Source organism: Pygoscelis adeliae, unplaced genomic scaffold (assembly GCF_000699105.1).
Source record: "Pygoscelis adeliae isolate BGI_AS28 unplaced genomic scaffold, ASM69910v1 Scaffold282, whole genome shotgun sequence".
Taxonomy (NCBI): Eukaryota; Metazoa; Chordata; class Aves; order Sphenisciformes; family Spheniscidae; genus Pygoscelis; species Pygoscelis adeliae.
Genome location: NW_008824352.1, coordinates 1,266,139 through 1,280,548, shown reverse-complemented (window position 1 = coordinate 1,280,548; position 14,410 = coordinate 1,266,139). Strand labels below are relative to the sequence as shown.

At 41.7% G+C, this 14,410-nt stretch overlaps 1 protein-coding gene across 1 annotated transcript in view; it reads left to right on the top strand.

Moving 5' to 3' along the window:
- The window catches only part of LOC103912894 (autism susceptibility gene 2 protein-like), a 175,226-nt gene that overhangs the window by 15,132 nt on the left and 145,684 nt on the right, over positions 1 to 14,410 (top strand). Inside the window, exon 2 of the mRNA XM_009319303.1 lies at positions 5,119 to 5,328. Coding sequence (XP_009317578.1) covers positions 5,119 to 5,328 — 210 coding nt within the window. The remainder of the gene's footprint in view (positions 1 to 5,118; positions 5,329 to 14,410) is intronic.

Here is a 14,410-nt window from a genome sequence, read left to right as displayed (position 1 = left end):
GCCCTTAATTGGCTTCTTCCTTCTGCACTAGTGTTCCTGATCAAGTGTGAATTGCTTGTACCTTGAATATAGATGAAGGGCTCCAGAAGTACTTTTCTTACAATTCTACTTGACAAGGATGCTTGGATGTCTGAATAGTGGACAGGGGCAAACTGGTAGATTCAAGCTTGCTTTTCTAACTATTTGTGTTTTAAGTGGAGTATTACACTGACATTTCATGACTGTTTAATAATTTTGGGTTTTTTAAAAGTGTCTTATTTCTTTATATTAATTTTATTGTTGGAACGAAGGATAAATTGTTGGGCTCTGATAGAAAGCTGTTGTGGACTTTAGCAAGAACCTGAGGAGCAAATAATTGTAATATAGTTGTAGACTGATGCAGTTATTATTTGGTTTTACTAGCCCTGCACTGTAATCTACTTTTGTTTTTAATAATCAGTTTTTAAAAGTTGCACTTTACTGGGGTCATGTTCAGTGCAAATTCAGAAAGTAAGTTCTTGGAACACCAGAATCACAACGATAATCCACAAGGATGATTTGTAAAGATCAAGGCTGGAAATCCCTGAGCAGCGCCTGAAATTTTCATCCAGATAAGTGCCTGCAGTGCATTTGCTACACAGTGCATTTACAGCATTGCTTTTCATCAAGTGTTCCCATAGAAAAATCCTTTAATAAGGGGTGGAACAGAGTTCCTGTTGTTTACGTGTAGTTTTTAAGTCATCATCAGAGGGAAGGTGGCTGGAGGGCAAGGGCAGGAGGAAAGGGCAGCAGCGATGGACTGGCTCTCGGGTGAGATTCATGGGGGTGAAGCGTGTACCCCGCAAAGCAGTGTGAAGCACTGCTCGGCCGCCACTGAGGATCTGATCTATAATTAATGAGCTGTCATTTACATAGCAAGAAGATGGACTCTCCTGAAATAAATCAGGCATAGCTCCCTGAAAGCTTAACACTTGATGAGAATGCAGTGTGTCCTTCAAGCCTCCTACCTTGAGAAATTATCTGAGGTACCCACGGAGGCTGCTTCTCCTCCCCTCACCAAATGCAGGGCTTGGATTGAAATTGTTAATATTAATTGGAGCTGAGATGATTGCAGTGCCACCCCATCAGGCTTCAGCAGCCCTCCTGCTCCCTGACGTCGCGGCAGGAGTCTGTTCAGCATGGGCGGCTCTTCTCCGCTATGGCACGTACAGTGGTATCAGGTTGATTAATGTGCCCAATAGAAATAAAACAAATGGAAATTTTTTTAGATTATACGGTACACTCATAAATATTAATGCACTTCTGTATTGAATTGCATGTAATTACATATTTATACATTTAAGTCACCTTCCTGATACACTTAAGGCTCTTTACTGATGAAAGATATCTCTGAATAAGATGGTTTTAAACCATGCCTAATATGTTTGTAGGATTTATTTAATAATGTGTGGGCTTGTATGCTGGCAGGAGAGGAGAAAAACCTCCATTAAAGTCTGAATGTGTTGTTCACAGGGTCTGCTACTTAGTTTGAATCGACTCCATGGGTAGCTGCTGAAAAATACGTCTCGACATGAAATATTACTACATCTCCTTATCTATGTAGATAAGGTCTGTGCAGTCCTGTCACCTTAGAGTAATTACAGCTTATTACTCTAATCATGATGATGCCTGAAGTCTGTAATTAAGATTGTGCTGGCTAATGTACTAGCACGTGGCATGGTACAGCTATTGTGCTATCTAAACAACAGAAAGATAAAAATTGGATGAGGGAGAAAGGGCAGAAAGTGGGTAAGTGATTTATGCAGGGCCATGGTTCCCAGCCAAGCGCTGTCTCCGCCAAACCCAACGGCTTCCAAGAGGGCAGAATCCACGTGTGTCCTCCACAGCCTCGTGTGTGCTGCCGTACTGATGGTGTGTCCGAAACAATCCCGGGCAGTTTGCACCCTCAAACGTGAGGATCAACACCCCGGGTGATCTCTGTTCAAGCTAGTTTTAATGCATACTATCCACCTGTGTCTAAGCTTTTATTATTTTAACGTGTCCTGTTGCAGTCCAGTCTGCAGATGAAGAATTCAATATATGTTTCTATATACATATGTATTTTAAGGCCAAATCGTATATTGGTTGAAAGCAATGAGAGGTTCTACCATACAATTCAGTAATACATGGTTTTGACCCACAGCACTCTGTAATTTTCTCTGCAGCGATGTCAGCTGGTGAAAGGCAGACGGCTGCTCTGGAGGAACATGGTTGTCTAAACCCCAGTCTTTATGCCTAAATTTCATAGCGAGCCCACCCACCAAACTGGATTCAAGGCCCGCTTTCACAATTTTCAGAATTGCAAGCTATGTACACATGGAGCTCCCTTTCCTCTCTTTGGCCGTGAGCAGAAGAGGCACCTTATTTTTGGAGATTTCTGCAAGTTGTTCCTTCTATCTTGGAAGATACGTTTTCATAGAGTTTGTAGAAGGCTTTGTGAAGCCAAAGATGTCACTCATCTTTACTGTAGGTATACACACAGATTCTTTCATCCCAATTCTGACATGAACTAAACTTTGCTTTAGGTGTATCTTGACAATTCATGAAACTTTATGCAATTGGCTAGAACATGGGTTTCTTACGGAGGAGGTTATCCCAGATATGCCCATAGTGATCTGCAAAATTTGACCCATCTTACACCCTCTTTAAAGCTAATGGGAGCTAGTAATTTCTTGATGGCAGTGCTAGCCCCATTAGACATTTTATAAGTTTCTGGAAGCCTGCCACTGCTTCATTTAGATCCCTAGCTGGAAAAAAAAAAAAAAAAAAAAAACCCCAAAAAACTTTTTCAGTCTTTAGAGGTTTTTTTTTTTTTTTTTTAAATTGAATCCTTTTAATAGCACTTATATCTACAAACATGAGCGCTGTGTTTTAACAGAAGTCCTGTGCTGGTATGATGTGCTATTCATAAAGCACTGGCTTTTTTGGTACTGATCTGAAAAAATAAAGATTTATGTTTATCATTAGCAGCACAATGATAGTTATCTTAAGGCACAAATCTGTTCTATGATAAAATATCTCATTGTCTCAATGGACTGCATTGAACAAGTTGTAATTCTGGTGCTTTTCTGCTGTGTTGAAGTTGCTCTGTGGGAATTGCAGTGTTACTCAGTTTTCCAGTTTGTTTCACGAAGTGTAGCCGAATAGGGCTGAGTGTGGGAATCGCTGTGCGAGGTGCTCTGCATTTGTTATCTTTAGAGGCAGCGCGTATTTGTAGTTGCTGTAGTTGCTATTTTATGAAGCTATTGATGATGAGAATTGGTGAAATTGGTGAAATAACCGTAATATATGACACCTGAGAATTTGCCTTCGTGCATTTGTGGCATATAACTAAATCTAAAACCTTCCTGGGAAAGGAGACAGAAGGTGTGCTCAGAAAAGTGATTCTTCTTGCTTTATTTTCCCTTGGGCTTGCTGTGTAGGATCGCTCAGCTTCTGTACAGTGCTTTTCACAAGTAGATCTCAAAGCATGTTACAACGATCGGTGTTACTACTGACTCTTTTTTTTAATAGCTGGAGGAACCACAGAAGAGGCATGACGTTCTTAAAATACTGATCCTGCTTTATAGCTAAGGATGCTAAAGATTTTTTTCATGAGCTTGGGTAAAGCTCCTAACTTTTCTCATACGAGTAACACTGTGAAGAAAAGCTTAGGATATTTCCCGTGGTGTCTTAGGTGAAGAAAAGGTAGAAGTGTCTTACAGCTTCTGTTCTGTACTCCCTTTTTTTAATGGTTGTAAATTATTCTTTTTACCAAATATCAAATTTGAACATTGACTGTCTTCAGTTTAATTAATGTTCTCATTGGTTTTAGTTACAAATTTTGTGAAGCTCTTGTGTTTTAGATAGTCATTTAGGGAGCATTCTTTAATTAAAGCCAAACTGATTTTTGCCTTTAGGCATGGGTTTTTTGCATTAAAAGGTGGCATAATTTGAATTATAGTCTCCTGAACCTGAATCTTTTTGTGGCACAGCAACCAACAGCCCAATTTCTTTCCTGCTATCGGTTATAATGTTAAGTGACAATAAACAGAAGCATGAAGGCTTACAAGATCATATAGTACTTGATGGTAGGGCACAGAGAGCTTTTGGTCAAAGCAGCCAAGCATGTTAGTAGAGTATGCTTAAAGTATTACACTATTTAAGTAATATGCCCCTTATATGGAAATACTGTACTCTTACATATGGAGTTCTTGGAGTAGATGTGAATTAGCAAATTGTTTTTATTAGCTGCACAATATGCATTGTAATTTTCACTTTTCCAATAGCGTCTAATTCTTCTCTCCCAATGACCCTCCAGCCTCCTCGTCCTCTGCCTTTAATTTCGTGTTATTGGAGAAGGGTTTTTTTATGTAACATTTATTTGAAACAAAAATATGAATTGTGTGTGTTGCAGGGTATCAGTAAGAAAATACAGTAGCTGTAGGCTAAGCGACAAAACACATGTTTATGTTACAAGACTTGAGTGTTTTTTATAGACAGATATTGATTCTGGGGTTTAAAGAAGGGTCAGTAACAAGTTTTCAAATACAAGCCTTTTGTGTGTGTGTGTGTGTGCACGCGCGCGCTTTCCCCATCCCCCTGAGATTTGGAAATCTTCTGCTTAGGTCAGGCTTGAGGGAAATGTCCACTGAAGTCAATTGAGATTCATTGGCTTTAATTGGATTTAGGTCAGCTCTTGCCTTATCCTGTCAAATACAAGAAATAATAAAAATAAATGTGAAAAGCCAAGCCTTGTTTAAATTGAAGACGATTGTTAATTTAAACATTATAAACATATGCTGTCCTCTAAATGCATGCTTACTTCATACATGAGATGTGTTTGAGAATTATGAGGTTGATGGTATGAAATCTAAGGGAGTATGTGTCTGCTTCTGTGCACTCACTTCATCTGACAGATTTTATTTTGCATTTGCCTATCTTTTGATTAAGTGGACACCAGTGAAGACTGCTTTCTTCTTTTCTGGTGACTGTAGCATTGCCTCAGGAATGCTTTGCTCGTCACCTAGAATTGCTGCTTAAAGAGGTCGACCAAATCAGAGCCGTATCTTAACCACTGTGTTTTTCTTCTCTTCCGTCCCCCACTCCCTCCCTCTGCAGAAGGACGTAGCTCTGAAACCTCAGGAACGTGTGGAGAAGCGACAGAATCCTCTAGCCAAGAAGAAACGGGAAGCACTTACCAATGGGCTGTCGTATCTTCCGAAAAAGAACAGACTTCACCACCACCAGTACAGCTCCGACCGAGAAAATGATCGTAATCTTTGTCAGCACCTTGGGAAAAGGAAGAAAATACCGAAGGGCCTCAGACAGGTGGGAGACAAGTTATCTGTTGCGGGGAGGGAGGGCTTTGGCTGTTGGCACATGGTATGTGGAAGCGGATTTCTCATTTTGTGGGATCACCTACTTTAACCCCTTCGTAGTTGTTTTATTCTTGGGCTCTCGGGTACCGCTTGGTACCATGTCCTGGTACCAGAAGAGATTAACTGAGTGGGAAAAAGCAAGCAGTGTATTGATGCTAGAGCCGAGTTGATTAATAAAGGTGCAAAGGTTGGAAAAGCTTTCCATAGGCTGGCTGTGAGACTGTCAGGGCAAACAAATGTGGTCTCTCTATTACATTGTTAGGCCAAGTTGGTGCTATAAATAAGCCTTCTTGTCTTTAGACTTTGTACACAGAAGCCTAAGACCCCCCTTGAACATTAAGGGCAAGGTGAGGTAATTGCGAGAGGGGCAGCTGTTAATCAAGACAAAGCTCTAAGACTGATAACGGTGCGAGGAGCTCATTTGTAGGATGTCAGTGGTACTGGTGTGTGCTCTCTTGGGTGACTAATCACCTATCCCTAAGCAAGAACTGCCTGCTTTCCCAACACTGGTGCTGTGGCGCACATGTGACAAAAGCGAGCAGGTAGCATCCAGGGTTGCAAAGCTTGAGGCTGGAAATCTTGGAGTCTTATTCAGGACTGTACAGTGTTGTGTTTCTTGTTTTTAAAAAAGAAGAAGGCGTGACAAGTGTGATTTCTCTGGTGAGCAGGATGCAGAAAAAAGAGCCATGTTTTGCTTTTTTTGAATAAATATCCCTTGTGTGTTTGTTATATGTAAAAGACTAAATTAGAGCTGGGCATTTTAAGTATAGCATGCGCCTGTATGGTCATTTGGCTCATCGTCTGCGAAACTGAAGTCTAAAGTAACAGTAAAGAGGTCAGCTTTGACCTAAATTTGAGTGATATTAATGACTCTTCAACGAAAATTTATACGTCTAATGGAGATGGTTGATATTCATTGAATGAGTCTTCATCCTTGTTTGGTGCAAACGAAACATTGCTTTGCAGAGAAACTTTTAGAAAATAGTGAGAATTCACTGCTCCTTATTTTGTCAGCTCAGGGAGGAAGTGGAAGGAGCATTGAGGATGACAAGTACGTTGACTTGTATTCGGTTTTGATATTCAGAGTTACAGAAGCTGGTAAAAAATATGTTTTTGTGATTATTTTTAAGCCTACACTGTATATAGAAATAAAATAAGAGATTATACAGCGCTTCAGCAAAGCAAACGATTTGAAAAATGCCTGTTCTACGCTACCACACCCGTTAAAGGTATTTCTTTTAATTTAATTTTGCTTTGTATTTCAAAGGGAGGTGGGAAACTCTTCAGGATAGTTGATGCAATGGTAATGTAATAAGTAGATACTGAAGGTTGCTGTGTTTCCTCGACTTTTTTCTGTGTTCACCTACATGGTCTTCATTCTGTTCCTTTTTGGTATGTCAAATGGTAAATGTATGTGCTTTGTGCAGTAGGAACTGGCCTTCGTAAAAGCTGACTTTTTGCACTATTTGATTCCCCTGGCATAGCCTGCTGTCAGGTGAAACCTTCCTGCCCGGTACTTAAGCAATGAAGGAATCGGCCTCGCTGCTGAGGGAGGTTATTTGTGAGGTTATGTTTTTAAGAATAAATATACACTGGCTTGGAAGGTATTGAGTTGACAAATGTCATGGAAAATGGTTTTCCTTTTAGCTGATAAATCTGAGTACTCTGCTTAATTCCTGAGGGATAAGGCTGAGAGAAAATAAAGTGTCTTGCTCAATATAAATTTAATACATTTGGTAGGGGTATAGCTCCTTAGATAAGAACATTTTAGTCTCATGAACAGTTTAGGTGCTGACAAATCCAAGTGGCTTTGACACTTAGACGTGGAAAAAAGATGTCATAGAAGAGACTATAAAGCTTATTTGAAAAGACATGCCCACAACCTTTATATATAGTATTTCTGGTAAGCATTTTCTGTCTTCTTTCAAGACAAATGGTGAAGACCTCGAAAAAAGAAGGAGAATGATAAGTTCTGAGGATGGTTTTCCCTGATCATGTAACACTTTCCCTCCTGGAGTGACTCTTGGCTGCACACCTTGGGTTTGCTTCCCCACCCAGCTCCATCCCACTGAATTCCTGGGCTCCCCATGGGAAGTAAAGTTTCTTGTCAACCTTCTCAGATGACAGCAAGCCAAGAACTGGGGCCCACTGTGTTTTGTGCTTGACAAAGTAGGAGGGTCCAAAGCCAATTAAAGTTCAGTATGCTTCTGGAAATACATATGGTGTCCTTGCTATTATTAGGGCTATATATTTTATAAGTAAACAATGTATCTTGCCCCTCTTGTCCCTGGAGGAATCCTGAATTGTCACATGTGAAGATTATAATTGGATGGCAGGATGCAATCTCGATGCTGTCACTTGCATTCCTGTGCTGGCATAAGACCTTGGCTGCAGTCTGTCCCTGTTGGGAAATGTTTTATACCTGGAGATCTTGTTCGTTGTTTTACCACTAGTTAACAGTCCTGTCTGATACGCCTTTCTGTGAAATCTGTTGTCTGCTGGAAGTAACTCTCACATGCAGGATTTATGGTATGAAGCTCCCTCGTCAAACAGATTTAGTTGAAGTCAGCTATTGGAAGGACTGCTAATTAGTTTTCAGAGAAAACCCTTGCAGGATTCATGCAGGTATTTATCCAGCTATGCTGAAATGCCTACAGGTTTATTGAAATCCAGCAAATGTGAAACTGTAGGTTAATTAAGGCTCATACTTTACTAGCGAGAAGACTTTTGAACTCTGCTTTGTGGGCTTTTATAAATGTACTTATTAAATGCCTCAAGGAAACTTTAGTTGGCATTAAGCAAACGTAAGACTCATCAGAATATTTCTCCAGCGTTTCAAATTTAATTTCCTTTACGTTAATTGGTGATGGCGTGTTTTTATGTGTTTTCTGTAAAAATCATTTGGAAATCTTAAAGCGAACATTTTTAAACTAGTTAAAAGGGTGGCAACAATTTTAAAATAGTTTTTAATGAGTTTTTATTCCTCAAGGCTCGAGCAGAATGGGGCATACTAGGAAACAATGAGTTTTCATTGCAGAAGGAGCGTTGAGAGTATTTTGATAGTGAGAGGGAAGGATCATTTCTCTTTATTCAGTGGGTGTGTGTTTTGGAAAGAGCAGAAGACACTGACTTCTGCTACCTCTACCATTTCCTTCATTGTTTTCTTTATCTGCTGGGAGATTCATACCCCTTCTTGCAGAAAAAGATCATCTTTGGCATATGCTTTTAAAACAGCAATCTGTATGCTGCACAAGTCGTATCTTAACTGGCTTACGTACATACGAGAGCCAACTGCTGCTGGGCTCTACCTTAACCGGCTGATTCCAAAGACGCTTGCAGAATATTACATCCCAATCCCAGATATCGTGTGAGTGCAAGGAAGGAGACAAACTGGTAATAAATAAGGGGCAGATGATGAATAAAGGGTAGAAAACTTGTGATGGAGAGGTGAATTAGGAGGTAATTTTTAATGAGATAAAGGAAAAATGGGAAGAACAGCAAAAAAAAGATACACCGCTGACTCTGGCAGTCATCAACAACGAGCATTACAAACTATTAGCTTTCACCTCGTAGTTCATTACATGAATCAATTAAAGGGGAGGGAGGGAAGTATTGAAGCTTTTCCTTCTCAGAATTAAGTCCACAATCCCCTTGGCAGTCTTGCCCTGAATCTATACATCTTGAATTTGAGACTGTTAAGGCTTTTGATGGCTGGTCTGGATGGCTACTGTTGTCCCCTGTCACAGTCGCTTGCGAACATCACGTCGTTAATTGTGTTGCAGATTTAGTTATAGCACATTTGTCTGGTGCAGAGGTGCTTGTGTGCTTCAGCGCGGCAAACCTCTGGTGCGGAGGGTGAAATAACCGTTGTGTGATCTGCATTTAATCATGCTTACAGTCAGGAATGGCTTTTGCACGCTCTTAGAAAAGCCTGTACATGACAGGTAATGAGAGCGGAGCGGGAGGTGGGTGTTAGCTGAATGGCTTGTGGTGACATTGGTTGGGGAGCTGAGCAGATGGGTTTGATTGTCACCGGCAGTGTGATTCCAGTGAGAGCTGACTGTGGTGACAAGCGATTTACAATGTGCTATTTACAGTTTGGGTTTGCAGTCTCTCAATGACATCTGAGTGCTCTTTAGCAACTGCTTTCATTACTGCTTTTCTAAGAGCTGTTAATTGAAAATGAAATTGTGGGTGGGCTTTGGGAGTGCAATAGCGGCTACAAGTATTATAGGCAACCATGGAGAACTGTTTAATTTCTTTGACTCCCAACTTGTAGCTCTGTGCAGCAGCAGGGGGAAAAACGTGTATATATTTGTGCAGTGTGAGGTCAGACACCTTGGAAATACTGCATACAACATGCATACACCCATAATGAGTGATAAAGGCTTGAATCTCCTTTTACATAGCTGCTGGGATTTGGGATTACTTTACTGGCAGCCAGTGGATTTCAGTGACTGTAAAACTGCTCAAGATCAGCAAGGAATCTGGGCCATGAAAATAGCTCAGGCAGGACAATAGAAGGGGTTTGCAAGCCGTGCCGGCTGCGTTTGGGGTAGTTTTGCACTGTTGGAGGTCTGACTCCGTATGACTGAAGTTAAAGGAAACATTGCTATTGACTTGTAGAGCGTGGGACAAACTTGCACGCCTTAGGAGTAGTACCAGCTAGGCATCGGGTCAGCAGTGATACTGCCATGCATTGATGGAAACTGAGATAATGTTTCCTTCCATTCTGTTTGTAAAAAGAGAGGGCTTGTTTGCCGTTTTTTTTTCCTTTATTTCAAAATAGTAGCACAACCACTTTGAAATGACTAGGTTTGCTGTTTGTGTTGCAACCTACACAGCATGGTTTGATTATGTGCAAGTGTTGCCAAAAGGTTGAAGTCACCCCAGGCAAATGTTGCAAGCAACAGGACTTTGCAGGGGGCACTGGTTTAATGGCACGTTGTCTGCTCTGTGTTGGTATCGTGTCGTTCAAGGGCATTGTTTATTTGGATTTATTTGTCAATCCACACCTTATTAACACCATTTAATTTGAAAAATAATCTATGAAATGATGAAAAAATCAGATTACAGCACTGAAAGTATAGAAAGGGCCATATACAGGTAACTGTGCTTTGAGGTTACATCACAGCACGAGTGGATGTAATAATACTGTGGAAGAAGATGCTTGTGTGGTAAAGGGAGATAGGCAGATCTGGGCTTGGAGAAGCCTCTGTAGGATGGAAAAGGAGGAGCATGTCTGTGAGGAAGGGGTGAAGTGGTGGGGCTGTGCGCAGGTCCAGGCTGGGCAGCGTGGTTTTTCGGAGAGGTAAATGTTACACAAGGGTGTGCATATGGAGGGATGTGCCCAAAGAGGGGGCCCGTTGTGAACTAACATCGTCTGTGTCTGCTGATGTCCAGCTCAGCATTATCTAGTCTACTATCATGCTTTTAAAGCATTGAGTGCTTTATGCTGGCCAGTTGGTAATTTCATCCTTGAAAAGGGAACCGTGCTTTATTTTGCACACACGCACGGTATGTGGATTTCTGTATGTGTGAGAGAATGCGTGTCTAAAAGCTGGGCTGCTATTCAGTTGCCCCTCGTTTCCCTCTAAGAAATTGCCACTGGTGACAAACAGTGCTTGAATTACAAGCGTTTTGTGATTCTCAACTGCTGTTTGCTTCTGATCAGAGGCCACAGAAATCTCCAGCTGCACTTAACCCATAGTCACCATATCCAGTGCATCATCTGTGAAGGCACCCAGCTGCTCGAAAGCATCCAAACAACTTCTGGGCCCTGATAATATATAATTGAGCTCAATGGGCACAGAAAAGATTGTTGTTCTCTATAGAAAGGACTGAAAAATGATGTGTTGCTTCGTGTGCCTGTTCTGCACTGCACATCCCCGCCAGGTTTAATGAAGTTCCTGAATAGGCCCTTTGGATTCCTTGAAAACACACACAAATACAGGCACATAACGTGAAATCCAGAGCCATTCACAAAACCAAGCGCGATGACAGGATGCAGCTAACGTTTTTCCAAGCGAGGCGAGGAGCTGTGCTCCGTGGCATGCTGAAGCAAACACCTGCATTCATTGATCAGCCGCTCGTAGAAGCTGCCACTTTACTGAAGATTTGCCTGCGGTGACGTGTCACAGGCGTTTCCCCCCCTTATAATCACCAGTTTCACCTGCAATTTTTCAATAAGCTATTGAATTATACCTCTCTAAATAATACACTGCAAATCCAGCGGGTCCTAATTGCTAATGATGGTTCTGAAAGACTTTCATTTGACTGTAATTAGGTTTGCAAGCAATCAGCTGCCCTTATCAGAATTGAAAACACATATAATGTAAAATACGGGCTGGTGGGAATGTAGCGTTTTCTTAAAAGGAGGAGGGAAGAGGAAGATGTTTTATTAGCAGAAGCTGTGACATATTTTAACACCTTGAAAACATCATGTGTGAAATTAATTCTGTTCAGTATTATACCATCTGGCAATGTTATTGTTCTGTATATATTGCCATGTAAAGTGAGCTTTTTTCGTCTGGGTATGAGCCTGTGTTTGAAATAGTAATCGTGAGTCAAATGGATTACTAAGGATGTTATCCCTGCTAGATAGGTTAAAAATACATATTGGGAAATCTCATGGACTCAAAATGGCTTCCCCATGGAGAGCTTCGCTTGCAGGGCTGATGAAATTGGAAGAAAAGGGCCTTGGTTTTGCCATGCCCCTCTCCTGTGAATAAGCATATGTGCTCAAAGGTAAGAGAAACTATCCAGGTATTGTTTGTTGAAGCTGAAGTAGAAAATGTCTGTATCTTAGACTCAGTACCGTGATAATTGGTTAATAACACACTACTATTTTGATCCTGTCTGTATGCTTCTGCATTAAACACCCAGCTCAGAGCCTCCTTAGAGAGCTAATGGGCATTAGTGGCTTGTATCTTCAGACTCCAGTGTAGGCACAGAGTCCCACTTCGTAGACACGGAAGAATACAATCTTAAAATGTGGTTACAATCTGGTGTTTTCCCCCTCTGGCTAAAATATCAGCTGTTTGGCAGTGTGGCCAGCCTCTTAACCAGGACTCAAACATGGGCGTTGGTACCTGATACGGAGACCAGTGTAATTATCGTGATACTGTTACTTCTAGATGGTAGAGCTTGTACAGCCAAGGCAGGGCGTGGAAGAACTTAGGTCATATCTAGAAACAGGAATGAATGGTGGGATGTTACCATCTCCCACGTTTCTCTGAAGCCGATGGTGTGAGCTGATTGCACCTGGGACGTGGCAGAAGGAGGGTTCCTCTGCCTCCTCTGCTTTCCCCTACCATCGCTGTTGTGTTGCAGGTGATCAGGCTTGTACGAAAGTTGGCATGTTTTTATTTCTCATGCAAACTTTGCCACTGCTTTGCGATCTGCCCTGCTGCGTCTCACTTTGTCTTTTGGCTCCAGTTTATGCAGCTGTGAAATGGAGTTGCCGGAGAGATGTCACCACCCTGTCAGCAGACCAGGTAATGCTGTTGGGAGAAAGTGCCCCGGTGTGCACCACTCACCCATTCCATCCAATGTAACAGAAACTCCCAGCAAATTCCAAACTGAAAAAAGATTAGAAACAGTGGCTTTTTGGGTTAACCTAATTATATTAATCAATTAGGTATCTTGAGAATAATAGTAAAAAAAAAAAATTACTGTGCATGGAGCAGTTATTGTCTCTCAGGATTATCTTTTTTCTTTTAATGTTGGCATCCTACTTTAATTGAAAACTTAAATGATTATTAAAGGTGCTGTATTGGGAAGTGAACCATATTTTAAATGTGCAGTACAATCAATTGCTGTCTTAAAAGTTCCTAAGCATGTTACCAATAAGGAATTAGGCAAAAAATTAATTTTGACTGAGGCTGCTTGGAGATAAGTTAAGCTCCATCTTAAGTGATATAAGACAGTATAATAAAGTGAGCATATTGAATTAAAAAGAAATCTTCCAGCACTTTTTAAAATAATTTTTTTGTATTCTGCAAATAACTTAAATCTAAGCCAAGACTTATGACCTATAGGTTTGCCTGTGTATTAACTGGAAGCACAGCAGTTCATCCTCAAATTTGTTATGAAAAAATTGAAGTGTTGAAGCTATGTTACTTAATTCTTCTTTTTTCCTCCACAAACTCTGTATTCACAAAGGGAGGAGGTGTAAGAGCGATGTATTTAAATGTGGCTGTAGCATCCAACAGGGCACTTGTGGGTGTGCAGCATCTTTCTGGTTGCAGGGCTCGCCAGCGGGTGCCGCGGGGAGCAGGGGTCTGTGCGTTGGTGCTGTTCCCGCTGTAACACCCGGGCTGGCAGGCAGGTAGGTAGGCACAGGGAGGCTGTGATACCCCGCTGCAAGCATCGTGGTTTGGGAAGAGCCGTGGGAGCAGGAGAACAGCCTCAGGAGCGTGTCAGGCTCCTGCGTGATGCTTAGACTCTTAGTTAGGCTTTTGTAACCTGAGGTCCAGCTCCTGAGTGCCATAACTCCATGGATTCAGGGTCACGGACCTAGGCCGTGTGCTTGAAAAGTGTGTGGGAACACTTTTAAAGTATCAGTGAAAAACACTTGGAGGAACCGTTCCCTTACTAAGGAGTGCGGAAGGCTCCCTTGTTTGGCTTTTCCAAGGGGAAGATGACAGGTGGGAAAAGGAGGCAACTCCTTGAATTCAGTAAGTGGGATATTTTCCTGTCTCTTTGTAAACTAAAGGCAGTACTCCTGCTTTTGTAGCTGACTCATTACAGCTCCTCTGAAGAGGAGGGAGGCTGTGGTTCCCCTTGGTCTGAACAGCTGCATTTTTGGCTGGAATTTATTAGAAGCGGAAAGTAAACGTCAGTGTGAGTGGCAGTGTTACCACAGCCTGGTAAGCTAAAGCAGTGTTAAACTGAGCTTGCACGATTGCTTTCATGGTTTGCAGTGCTTTGTGGTGCCACTGCAGAGTTTTGGAGCCTTCCCTGGATTTAGCCTGACAGTGGCCGTGGAGGGGCCAGCCCCAGAGGCCGCCTGCATTCCCAGAGGCTGCATG